The 13,805-nt window shown below is 35.2% G+C and overlaps 1 protein-coding gene across 3 annotated transcripts in view; it reads left to right on the top strand.

The window, feature by feature from the left end:
• Nucleotides 1-13,805, top strand: part of TSEN15 (tRNA splicing endonuclease subunit 15) — a 76,094-nt gene that overhangs the window by 14,635 nt on the left and 47,654 nt on the right. The window contains exons 4-5 of one of the 3 annotated variants that reach the window (XM_020890213.2): nucleotides 10,801-10,942; nucleotides 11,489-12,751. The exons of the other annotated variants lie outside the window; for them this stretch is intronic. Coding sequence (XP_020745872.1) covers nucleotides 10,801-10,942; nucleotides 11,489-11,509 — 163 coding nt within the window. The 3' untranslated portion in view covers nucleotides 11,510-12,751. Of the gene's footprint in view, nucleotides 1-10,800; nucleotides 10,943-11,488; nucleotides 12,752-13,805 lie in introns of those variants that run through there. 3 annotated transcript variants of the gene reach the window in all.

Below are 13,805 nucleotides of genomic sequence, written 5' to 3'. Positions count from 1 at the left end.
AATTTCCATATCAATTTAGTTTCCTCAGTAAAACATGAGAGATGTGCTGAAACCTCAAACCCCAGTTGCCATACTTTAGGCTTATCTGTTTTTATATATAAGGTTTTTTAAAAAGCCGAGCAGAGAATTTTTTTTAAACAGCTGAGCAGAGGATTTTTTATAATTATGACATCCAGAGACAGTTAAGATACTGTTTTTTTTAAATGCTCAATACATCTCTTTTGTTACAAAAGGCTATAATTCCTTGCTTAGTAATACCAATGCATCATTCATCCTTTTCAACCTAACTAAATTATAAATGACTTTCTTCTCTCAGTGCCAGAGAAGGATACTGGATAGCTTATGTGAGAATGGAACCTCTCCGATGACCGTTTTATCCCTCCACTTCCACAAATTAGTGGCGTTTCTTTTGAGGTATGGTGATTGATAACCTCTCTACCAGTTTACCTGAAAGGCAGTTTTTCCAAATGTTCTCTTTCTTAGCACCTTCTGGCCTGAACATCACTCTGGAAATTTAGGGGAAAAAAAAGCCTTTAGCATTTCATATACCAGACTGGTCATCTGCTAGTTCAGCAGCCATAAGGCTAAAAGTCTAACACCTTTTGTCATTTGATTTGATCAGAACTCTTTTGGCGAGATCCTTATATAATTTATGCTTTAAGAGAAGTGAAAAAATTCATTACACGTAGAAATGAATGTCAGAGCCAAAGTTAGACTAGAAATTCTGTGAGTTTTTAATCTGATGCTTAGCTTATTAAACCATATTAACCTGTTTCCTACAATGTTGTTGTCAAGGTTTTCACTGTTTCAAAAGAATACATTCTTCCTGACTGCAGTTCTTTTTACTTTGTTGGAGTTAATGTAGCTTTTAAATATAGTTTTTAAGGCCTGTAAAGAGTAATTTTTCTTTTTTTAAAGGACATGATTATTTTAAATATATTTTATTAGCTGTTTATGTGTTCTCACAGCAGTAACCCAAATAATAAAAATGGACTAGTTGTTTATTTTTAAAACCATTGTACCCAGTGTTTTTTTCGAGGAAAGAGAAAAAATCCGTATTTTAAAACACAGATGTGTAGGAAAAACTAAATTTTTATTTATTTTTCTTATACTAAAATAGTATAACTTTCAGTAAAAAATTTTATGAATATCCATAATTATACTTTCTCCTGAAGCAGTAAATACGATGAACATAAGTGAATATTAATGGAATTATAGACCATCTAGAGTCAAAGAAGCATCTTTTTGTTTGAAGGGAAGGATAAAAAAGTAAATTGCATATTACTGCAGCATATTTTAGGTTGCTCATTCATTTATTAGGCATATGTTGTGCACTGGGTTGCCTTTTCGGTTTGTTTATGATTTCCTTTGCTGTGCATAAACTTTTGAGTTTAGAGAATTAACCTATGGTTACCAGAGGGGAAGTGTTGTGAGGTGGGATGGTCAGGGAGTTCGGGACTGACATGTACACACTTTCATGTATACTTAGAATGTAGCAATTGGATAACCAACAAGGACCTACTGTAAGCATGGGAAACTCTGCTGGAATATTATGTAACAACTTAAATGGGAGAAGAATTTGAAAAAGAATAGATACATGTTAAAAAAAAACTCTTTATTTGCCTTCTTTTATAAATGGCAACAGTATGCATTCTGAAGCTCAGGCCAGAAACCTTGGAGATATTTATCACTTTGTATCTCTCTATACTTTATCTTTTAGAACAATTTTAAATTTACAGAAAACTTGAGCAGATAGTACAGAGATTTCCCACATAAGTTTCAGTCCAGCACAGTGTTTATTAGTTATTATTGTGTTGCTTTAGTATGGTACATTTGTTATAATTAATGAACCAATATTGATATAGTATTATTAAGTAAGGTCCATAGTTTTTCATTAAGGTTCGCTTTTTTTATTGTACAGGTCTACTGGTTTTAACACATGCATAATGTCACGTATCCACCGTTATACACAATAGTTTTATTGCCCTAAAAATCCTCTGTGCTGCATATAGCCATCCGTTTGCCCCCATGAACTGCTGGCTGCCACTGAACTTTTAACTCTGTAGCTTTGCCTTTTTCAGAATGGTATATAGTTGAGAGTTTTGATTAGGATTGTGCTTAATTTATAGATCGCAATGGGAAGAATTGGCATCTTAATAATATTGAATCTTCCTATCCAAGGATATGGACTATTTCTCCATTTATTTAGATCTCCTATGATTTCTTTCATCAGAGTTTTACAGTTTTCCTTAAACAGATCCTGTGTATATTTTTCTTAGTTTATACCTAAAGTATTTAACTTTTTGGATGCTATTGTAAATGGTGTTGTGTTTTTCATTTGAAATTCCAGTTGTTCATTCCTGGTATATAGGAAAGCAACTGACTTTCATATTTCATATATTAACCTTGCTATATAATTTCTGATTAGTTTTAATCCACCCAGTTCTCAGACCTCCAGATTAATTTGTTAACAAATTCTGTCACTTCTCTCTTAAAAATTTATCTAAAATCTGACCATCTCTCCCCTCTTTTGCTATACCATATCCCTCTGGTATAAGCTACTATCATCTCACCCTCTGTACTATTGCAACCTATGAAGTGGCTCCCTTTTATTACCACATTTATTGCTACCCAGTGTATTATATATTATTTACTTTCTTCTTCCCCACACTTCCTTGATGGAAACAGGAACTTTGTTTTGTTCATTGCTATTAATACTCCCCCTGTGCCTAACCTAGTACCTGATATTTGGTGTTAAATAGGTATTTGTTGGATGGGTGAGGGATATGACTCAGTTTCTGCAAAAGAAAGTTGCTGAATAATAGCTTAAAGAACATAAGGTTGCTCCAAGCAACCTTGCAAGAGTTTCTATAAAACTAGAGTGTCTACAATATTCATCTGTTTGCAAGATTTTCCCACACTTTACACGGTAACTAAAACTGTCTGTATCCGAGGAGAGAACAGTCACAGATCTGGAGAGCCCCTCTGCTGATTCTATGAATAGGCTCCTTACTTTTTAGTTAAGTTCTTTTTCATCCATTTCTTCACCACTCAACACGCCTGCCGCCCCCCTTCAACCCTTCTTTTGCCTAAGTGCCTTGGAAGAAAGACTTATAGTAATGGTGGAGTAACGGGTTAATAGAACTAACAATTCCTCCTTTAAAACATTTTTAAGCATGTTCTTAGTTATAAGATTTAATTCTGAAGTGCTACATATTTTTGAAGGATACTCCATTATTATTTCCCTGTAAAAAATATTTCCTCTCTCCAAAAGTATATACTCTTTGTTACAAATTCATTAAGTGATCATTATTTTATGTGAGGCCTGAAGTCTGGTAACTCGTGAAGTGACTGCTGGCATTTGTCTGCCCTGCCTGTCAGGATGTGTATCCTCCTACTACCTCTGCTGGAGATCTGCTTCTGGTGAAACCACCCCTTCTGGCAGCTTCTTTCAACTAGCATAGCGGTTTTTTTTTTTCTCTTACCCTCAAGAAAAAAAAACAAAAAACAAACTTGCAATTTATTTTAGCAGAATGACTTCCCACTGGGGCAGATAGCCACACAGGCACTTAATTGTTGAGTAAACCCCCTTGAGACTGTAGCCGCCTTGATTTTTTATGAGGAAGGCATTGGCATGATCCCTAAGCGGGTGGTCTGTTATTCTTGAAACTTTGAGGATTGAGCCTGTGGATGAGTAAGGCCCCGTGGGCACCAATTTAATCTTGCATTGTGTTTCAGAGTTGCATAATGGTGTGTCCTTTCAATATATCACAATGAGACAGATCAGGGAGTTCATGTGTTTTATCGATGTAACTGAAGCATGAATCAATTTGACCACATTGAAGAGGACAGAAGAGCATATTGCCTTCTGTGGGGTGAAATTAATAATAATTTTAACCCATGATGCATTCTAGTTCAACAAGGTTGAAGTTAAAATTAATGTTGTCTTCAACTTTTTTGCCCTTTGTGCAAATCTCCAGAGATTTACTTAGTCTCTATTACAGGGTTCTTACCCCAAAAAAAAAAAAACAACAAAACCATATATATATATATATATATATATATATATATATATATGCTAAGATTTATCAAAAGAATTTAAATAGCTTGGAGAGATGGCAGCAGCTAAATAATGTTCTCTGTGTGTTTACCTCAGACACAGTCTCAAGTTAGCTTTGTTAAACTTCAGAATCACTGTTTTCAGTATGCTGAGCTCCTCTCTAAACCGTTATAAGAAAGAAAAACCTGTTATAAACGTCAAATTCTGTTACTGTTGATCAACAACTATGATACTAACTTATCTCTTTCATAGGTGGGATTTTTCCCTTAAAATGTAATGAACTCAAAAACCTGAAGTTCTTATTGTTAATGCATAGGTTATGTTTTACATATGTGAATTTCTATCAGATATGAACTATAAAGAGTTTTATTATCTAAATTATTATTTTAGATCTGTCTAATGTAACATCGCTACAATATCTTTCCAAAGAACTGAGTTTTTAAAAAATATGCATATAAGGAAACTTTGTTCTGTGGTTTCTAAATTAAGATTTCAAACTATGAGCTTGTTAGAGGTTAAATGAGACTATAGTATTTTAATGATGCTTCATGATCCTCAGCATCTTTACAATCATGTGTGGTTTTTAAAATAGAACTTTGAAACCTGTTGTTGTTATATTGAGAAAGCACAGTCTATTGACTCAAAGACAAAGTAAACATCTTTAGGGGTTTATTAGTACCCCATAAAGGGAACAAATAAGACAGATCTCAGATAGACAGATGATGGCATTACCTTAAACATGTGTTACAAATTGCCATTGACTAGAAGAGATCTTGAACAAGAATCTTTGTGAGACTTCCCAAGTGTGTTTTGAGTAACAGAGGCAGATAAATGATTTAATTCTGTTATTACTGAGAAAATTCATTGGTAATTTTCCCCCACACACTTCCACGTAGGATAAACAGAGCTCTGAGATGGGAACTTCCATTTCATTTTTGACGGTGATTTCCCTCGACTCTGGAGACAATACCCCCTTTACAACTCTGAGCTAATTTTCAAATGTGAGGATTTCCCACATGGGTGTTTTGAGTAAGTCTGAAAATGTTTTGCTATTTATATCAAAGAACTCTGGAAACAAATATGAATGAGATGGAAATTTCTATCCTAAATTTCAGTATTTGAGCTAGAATTCCCACGCAGTTTGCATTAGGGGAAAAAAAAAACCACATGCATGCGCATACACATATACATTTCTGATTTAAATCATGTTATATTGAGAGAAAAAGAAAATAAGTAAAAATCATCCTAAGTTTTTTTTTTCCCCCTTCCATCTGTGTCCCATCTTCATCATACCCTGCCAGTTAGGGATATTTAAAGGAACTTATTTGTAAGTCATGTATATTGCAGTGGCTTCAGAGTGTTACTTTCCATCAGTGCTGTGTAATAAGGTTTCTGATTAATATTTATGGTTGCTTCATCCAAATGTCTCTTTATAAAGTAAACCTCTCATATGAACAGTAAGCTCACTAATTGTCATACCATTCAACATAGGTGGAAATTGTTTTTTAAGAGGAAGGTAGTGATTACCATATTACATCCCAATATTCAAAGAAGGATATCTGGTATAGATAGTTGATAAAAATACTGTATTCAGTGACTACTTGTCAGTTTGTAAAGTCTTTTCATGTATGCCACCCCATTGATTATTACAGTAATCCTATTTTTAGACATAGAGATATACTATCTTCTGATTATAGCACCATTTGTTAAAAAGACTTTCTTCATTGAATTGCCTTTGTACCTTTGTCAGGAATCAACAGATCGGACTTACAGTGTATTAAGAAGTAATACAGATGATAATATTAACACAAAGGATGGGGCAGTGTAGAAGCAAGGAAGTGACATCAGAAAGTAACTAGAAGAAACATTAATACCAGAAATATTAAATATGTAGGTTATATATTTTTTATCCTTTTTCCTCTTAACTTTTTAAAAAATATAAGATTGTATAAAGTAATAACACTGTACTGAGTTTATAATATATAGGCATAGTATATATGACAATAATAGCACAAAGGAGGGAGAGAAGAATGAAATTATATTGGAGTTTCTATATTTGTTTTAGAATTAATCTGAGTAAATTGTGGTAAATTAAGGTGCATATAGTGTCATCTCTAGAACCACCACTAAGGAACTCAAAAAAGTACAGCTGACCCTTGAACAAAGCAGGAGTTAGGGATGCCAATCCTCTGCATAGTTGAAAATCTGAGTATAGCTTTATAGTTGACCCTCTGTGTCTGCAGTTCTGTATCCACAGATTCAATAGACCAGGGATCATAGTACTATAGTGTTCAATACATATTTATTGAAAAAAAAATCCACAGATAAATAGACCTGCACAGTTCAAATCTGTGTTGTTCAGGGGTCAACTGTATAGTTTAAAAAAAAACACAAAGTAATCAAAATAGTACTCTAGAGAATATCAATTTAATCAAAAGAAGGAGGTGAAGGAGGAACAGAGGAACAAAAAGAAGACATGTGATATACAGAAAGTGAAAGTGAAAATCACTCGGTCCTGTCCAACTCTTTGCGACCCCATGGACTATATAGCCTGTGGAATTCTCCAGGCCGGAATACTGGAGTGACTAGCTGTTCCTTTCTCCAGGGGATCTTACCAACCCAGGGATTGAACCCAGGTCTCCCTCACTGCAGGCGGATTCTTTACCAGCTGAGCCACCCAAAACAAATAGCAAAATGACATACATAAATCCAACAATATTAATATTGTTTTAAATGTGGATGGATTAAACTTTCCAATCAAAGGACAGGAATTATAAGACTGGATATAAAAACAAGATCCAACTACATGCTCTCTGTAAGAGAGACACTTTACATTCAGAGACAACAATTTTGGGAAAGTCTGAACTATTTCTTCTACACTGCTATAGTCTAAATGTGTCCCCTGTGTTTCATATGGTGAAATCCTTAGCCCAGAAGATGATGGTATTAGGAGGTGAGATCTTTGAAGGTGCTTAAGCAATCAATGATGGTAGAACCCTCATAAATGGAATTAGTGCCTTTAAAGAAGACCTCACAGAGGTCTCTTAGCCCTTTCACCATGTGAAGACGTAGTAAGAGAGTTCTGGCTGTGAACCAGGAGGAGGACCTCCACCTGAAAGAGACCGTGCTGGTGCCTTAATGTTGGACTTTTCAACTTTCAGAACCCTGAGAAATAAACTTCTATTGTTTATGCGCTGTGGTATTTTGTTGTAGCAGCCTGAACAGACTAAGATACACATTCTCTCCTTATTTTCTTTCTGTAATTTACACGTATGTTAGACTGATACTGCACTAAAGTCCTCTGATGTTTTATTTAAAGAAAAAAAATGTTCTCCTTGTATTATACTTCAGTTAAATTTTTTGTGACCTGTTTTTAGGTTCATTAAGTTCTTTCTTCTGTTGTGTCTAATCTGTCATTGAGCCCAGTCAATAATTTTGAAAATATATTTTTAGATTCTAGAATGTTCATTTTCTTTAGAATTTTCATTCTTTTGCTTAAATTTTTCATCACTCATTTTGTCTGTGTTTTTTCTCAATACCATAATATTTATTGTAGTTATTTTAGAGTCCTTACTTAACTCCAGCATCTAAGTTTTTCAACAGCCTTAGTTTTCTGATAGTTTTCTTGTATTGATTTTTTGATGTTGATTATTATATATATTTTCCACCTTCTTCACATAGCTTAGAGTTTTTCACGGGATGCTGGCCATTGTGTATGAAGAGGAGACTGAGGTTGATAGACTGATGTGGATGCTACCTACCCGCCCCCCTCACTCCACCCCACAAAGAGCTCATCCTCTCCTGTCTGGCAGGTAGAGGCAGGGTCATTCAGATCAGAAGTCAAGAGGAATCGTAGCTGAGTTGCAGCTTTATAGTTATCAGTTCTGTTCTGGTTTCAAATGTCTTGAGAATGGATTAGGCCTCTTGCTTCAGCAGGGCCTAGTGATTAGGGCTTGCCTGCCATTTTCTAGTCCCTTCCCCAACTTTTCATGCTGCTGCTTAAACACAGCAGAAGTCCCATGAGTAAGAATTGGTGGACTCGAGGCACTGATGTCACTCAAGATTCCAACCCACCACATCAGTTCAAATGTGGCTTTTAGATGTTGTGCTGTTTTCTCCTGGTCCCAGTGAAATCACTTTCCTATGACTGGCTCACTCCTCCAGCCACAGTGACCAGATTAGCAGTTGCCCTTAGGGTTAGAAGTGGCTGTGTCTTGGTCTCTAGTTAACCCAGGAAGGGCTCATTTCTCATTGGAATTTAGCTCCTTTATACTTCTTTGTCTTTACCTCTTTTTTATGGCATTAAAGAAAAATGGTATATTTTTAAGCAAATGAGGTATTTTCTCTTTATTATCATAGGAATGGTGGTCTTTTGAGATCTTCTATATCCTAATTAGAAGTGAAATCTCCTTCTGTTCTGACTTTTGAATATGTAATAATGAAAAAAAGGAACACTACCTTGGTGATCATATCTTACAATTTTTATTCCTAAATTTTTTCATAGTGTAGAGTAGGGGTCAGCAAACCTTTTCTTAAAGGACCAGGTAGTAAGTATGTTGGGCTTCGTGGACAGAGTGGCAAAATCAAGGCTATTATGTGGGTACTTACATGACCATTCAGAATGTACCATTTGAAGATATAAAGATCATTCTTAGCTCATGGGCTATAGAAAAACAGGTGACCAGAGTGTGCCAGGCCCTGGTGTAGAGACAAATGATAAAGCAATTTGAATGTGTGATGACACGTAAGAGATGTGGGTTTGAACCCTGGGTTGGAAAGATCCCCTGGAGGAGGGCATGGCAACCCACTCCAGTATTATTGCCTGGAGAATCCCATTGACAGAGGTGCTTGACAGGCTATAGTGCATAGGGTTGCAGAGTCGGACACAACTGAAGCAACTTAGCATGCATACACGTTAAACAAAAAGCAAGCAAATATCAGATACTTTGAAGACATTACCACAGATACTTGAAAGCATTCTACTACATACTATTAACAATTTTTTTTTCTTAGAAAGCTTTGACCCTCAAAATTGGTAAAGCCAGTGGAAACAGACACTTAGGTGTGTTAAGTACAAGGTAGTGATTACAGTAATGTAGGTTTGCACAAGGTGTCTCTGTAGGATTGGGGAAAGATGATGCTTTGCTGACTCTTGAAAAGGAATTAAGATTTTTTTTCAGGAAAAAATTTTATTTATCTAGTAATACCAGTATTACCATACTGTTGAATTGACTCTCTCAAGGTCATCTTAGAAATGGTTTGACTATGAGGTTTGACAAACTTAGAAACTCATTCTCTGCTTATGTGATTATATACTTGTGAATATTTAATGATAGGTAGTAGGTAAGCAGTCTTTTGTGACTGTTTTAAGAAACTGGTTATCACTCTGTAACATATTATGCAGTGACTAAATGGTAGTTTAGCAAGAACAATTCAGTTTCAGCTTTCCCAGAGGTTTATTGCTGTTTTAAATCACTTTTAAAATCTTGTCTCCTCCACAGATTTTTTTTAAAGTATTATAATTACTGTAGGAAGGCTATTTCAAAGCAGAGACTTCTTTTTAGATGCTTTATAAATTAAAGAGCTAATAGGATGGGTGAAGAGTCACCACAAGAATTTTTACTTAGAGTTGGGAGTAGAATTTAAGGGGACAAATTAGACTTTTGCTAAAGAGAGTACAGTGTTATTTATGTATTTAGTTGTAGCATGTTAATATGCTAGTAAATCTTTTTCTAATTCTAGAAAATTAGTTAGCTTAATGAAAAAACCAGCTGATCATTTTTTATTTGCCCTTTTAAGAAGACTCCTCTGGAGTTTACATTTTCCTCAATTACTGAACACAGGTTTTGTTAGGTAGGTAATAAGAATTTTTAGTTCATGGTATGCAAAAGCTAACAGTGCTTTGAAGATCTTGAGATTGGATTTAGTAGATTATTTTACACAGCAAGCAAACCAAAATCCTTCATAACATTGATGCTTGACATATAATTTTATTAAAAAATTTTTTTCTCTCTGTATTTTTCTTTTTGCTTTTATTAAGTATCAGGATACGTGAGAGCCACAGAAATATCTGTATTCATATCCAATAATTCTGATACTTGGAAAGACCAAGTAGAATTATTTAAAAAGAAACTACTACCTGCAGAAAGATGATTATCACAGTTTATTAGCACCATCCTCCTCACACACACACACAAAAATTGAAAGAACATTACAGCAATAGGGGAATGATTGGATAAATTGTGAATCAATAGAATATTATATAACCTTATGAAGACTAATTTTGAGCACCATGTAGAAATATTGGGAAGTGTTTATTATAGTCTATTAAAAAAAAGAAAAACAAACCTGAATACCAATTGTTTTGCTGTAAGATACCAAGTTGGAAACTGGGAAGATGAGTAATAAAAATTTTTAGCCGATTTAGATGCACTAAATATTGTTAGTGTCCCTTTCTGTAGGTTCCCTAGATACAGTTTTGATTCTCTTAGGTATAATGATCGGGAGAGATGAGTGAATATAAAAGAGGAGGACTGAAAGTCAGTAGATAATGCTTATTTGTGGGACTTTCTGTATAAAAAGGTAACTTAAGTGTTTATATTTGAGCCTTCAGACATTTCCTGAGTCAACGTTACGGATATAATGTTATTGTGTACCTTGTCTCCAAGATTTTACAGTATTTGACCTTATTATTAACTGAGTGACTGTGAATCCTGAATGTGTTATGACTCTATTTTCAGGATAAGGGAAATCTTGAAGGCATCTCGAAAATTGCAAGGTGATCCCGACTTGCCCATGTCATTTACTTTGGCCATAGTGGAGTCCGACTCGACAATAGTCTACTACAAACTCACTGATGGATTTATGCTGCCAGATCCTCAGGTCAGTTTGGAGGTGACTATCAGTAAAACAGTGAAAAAAAGAAGAAAATTATGACATGATTTTAGGTGTGAATCAATCCACTCACAGAACCATCGCTTCTTTTACAATATGAAAATTCAGGGGAAAAAGGACTTGATGTCTCATACCTCAGAAAACTAGCTATGTTCTGTTCAAAGTAACATGTTCCTAGTTGTTTTCACAAAAAATTATTTGACTTCCTTACTCTACAGAAAATTTTATAGTTTCCCAGAGTAGGAAACTATGACTTCATGAAGTCATAACACATTTAATTATTTGATGAGTAACTGGGGTGAAATATAAAGGCTTATAATAGTTTTAACCAAAAGAACATTTAAGGAAATGTTAAATTAGTTGGCATTTGACAGGAACAATTTAATACATAAATGTGTTTTATATGATTTCTTTACATGCATTGTTAGCATAATTGAGATAATCACAATAAATATCTTTCAAGTTTTGCTTTAAATTACATTATCTTTTGGGGAAAAGGTCCATCCTGATCTTTTTCTTTTTTTTATGTTGCAGAATATTTCCCTTAGAAGATGACACCTATACTTCCTGATGCTTACTTTGTTCACACAAGACTGGATTAAGAACCATCAGCCTGGTTCATCTTTTATCTCAGAGATAGTCAGGGCTGACTTAGCTGATCCTATTCCAGAAGTTTTCTTTTTTGAAGAATAGAACTTTCCCATATAGAAGAATTTATTTTGTTAAAAAATAGTAAGATAGTTGCTCTAGAACTTTCTCACCTGGAGACAGTTTGATTATAGTCGTTTGCAGGTTTATGCCTGTGGTGTGTTCGGAAGGATAGGAAATTCTTGAGACCACCATCTCTTTCCCTTACTCAGCTCTCTCAGTCTTTTGGTCACTACAGCTAGTCTGCAGAAATGGAGAATTTACTTTAGTCTACTTTTTCATCCCTGGTAGAAGGTGTTCTTTTGATTGGTTTTCATGGTACAATTAATGTTACTTACTTCTTTGATTAACTTTAAATCAAAATTAAAAATATGCTCATCCAGAGTGTAAAATTGCATGTCTAGATTAATAGGGACCAGAGAAGTGTTACCTACAAGAGCACTGGGCCTTTTTTTTTTTTCTCCCATTCTTACTTACTACGACCATACTGTATCATAGCTAGAATATTGTAGGAGAGATATTAATAGTAGCAGACAGTGTGAACCTTAAAAACATCTTTCTTCAGTAGACCTAGTTTTTCCACTTTTTCTTAATTAATTGTTGCCTAGAAAGGTGTTTTAAAAGTTAAGGCAAGAGTCAGAAAAATTTTTCTGGAAAGGGCCAGAAAGGAACTATTTTGGGTTTTTCAGGCCATATAGATTTTCTCACAACTTCTCAGCTATCTTGTTTGTAGAATAAAAATGATTGTAGACAGTATATAAATGAATGGATATGCCTATTTTCCAATAAAATTTTATTTACAAATGCAGGGCCATAGTTTGCCAACACCTGGTCTGGGGAAATAGTCAATAAACATACAAAGGTAATGAATGGTGTGTTATGTACCCATTAAAAATTAGAAATGAGTATACTGTAAAACATGAGAAAATGCTTAGTAAAAAGAAAAAAGCAAGACACAAAGTGTATGAATGGATATAATTATGGCTGTGAATAACACACCAAGCATATAATAAAAAAAGGACAAAATAAATTCCTAACTGTGGTTATAATAGGAGGGCAGGGCAGTAAATGGATGGCTTTGTCTTTAAGATTTTACTTTTTCTTTGTTGGTATTACTTTTGTAATAAAAATGTTTTAAAGTAAAAAAAATGTGTCCTGAGATCTATATTTGTCATTTATTTTTGTATACTAATATTACCACAAACTTAGCAACTTAAAAATACAACACATTTACTATCTCAAAGTTGGGTCCTTTGTAAGGCTGCCGTTGGGGCTATAGTCCCATCTGAGGCTTTATTGGGGAAAGGTCTCCTTCCTCACTCATGTGGTTGATAGCAGCTTTTTATTCTCTGCCGGCCCTTGTTCTGAGGACCTCAGTTTAGTGGGCTGTCGACAAGAGGCCACCCTCTTTGCCACATGAGGCTTTCCAGCATAACTGGTTGTTTGCTCAAAGCCAGTGACAAGGAGAGAGTCAGCAAGGTGGACCTCGTAATCTTACATAATGTAGTCACATATGTCCTGTCACCTTCGCCATTTTCTGTTGGTGAGAAGCAAACCAAGGCTTATTACACTAGAAAACAGCAGTAACAGGGATGGAAACATGGCCAAAAGAAGGAAAATTGTTTAAAGCATCATACTTGAGCTATAGTAGTTCCTGACTCCTTTCCTTTGATGTTGTTTGAATTTGACTTTTCTTTTTGATGGAAGGTCTTGGTCACTCCTTCAGGCTCTTCTGCTTCCCCAGAAGGCCTGAAGATCCACCGATTCAGAACAAAGTGTGCTTCTGTGACCCTAGGTGGAAATTTGCAGACTTATCAGTTCTTAGGGTCTCTGCCATTTGATTCCTTTTGAGGCTTTTCCTTGCAGTGTTAGAAAACAGTCTGTATATTCAGAAAGATATGTAAGGCTAAGTGAACATTAAATTTATGTGTCAGGCCTGGTGACCGGTGGGCCCCTAGGTAACTACAAGACCAGAAGTGCCTTGGGGTTGACTGTGAAAGGAGCTTTCTGTGAGAAAGCTCCAAAACTAGGTCTCAATCTCCCTGTATGTTCTGGAACGTTACTCTCTTTCGTAATGTTCCTTGTGTACTTGACGGAAGTTGCTCCATCCCAGGACAGCCAGATACCTGCTCGTGTGAAGAATGGTCCAGAACAGTTTGAAAATGGAGACAACTCAGCTCTGTTGGTCTCATTTTAGTGAAAA

Source organism: Odocoileus virginianus, chromosome 11 (genome assembly GCF_023699985.2).
Source record: "Odocoileus virginianus isolate 20LAN1187 ecotype Illinois chromosome 11, Ovbor_1.2, whole genome shotgun sequence".
Taxonomy (NCBI): domain Eukaryota; kingdom Metazoa; phylum Chordata; class Mammalia; order Artiodactyla; family Cervidae; genus Odocoileus; species Odocoileus virginianus.
This window is presented reverse-complemented; position numbering and strand designations above follow the sequence as displayed.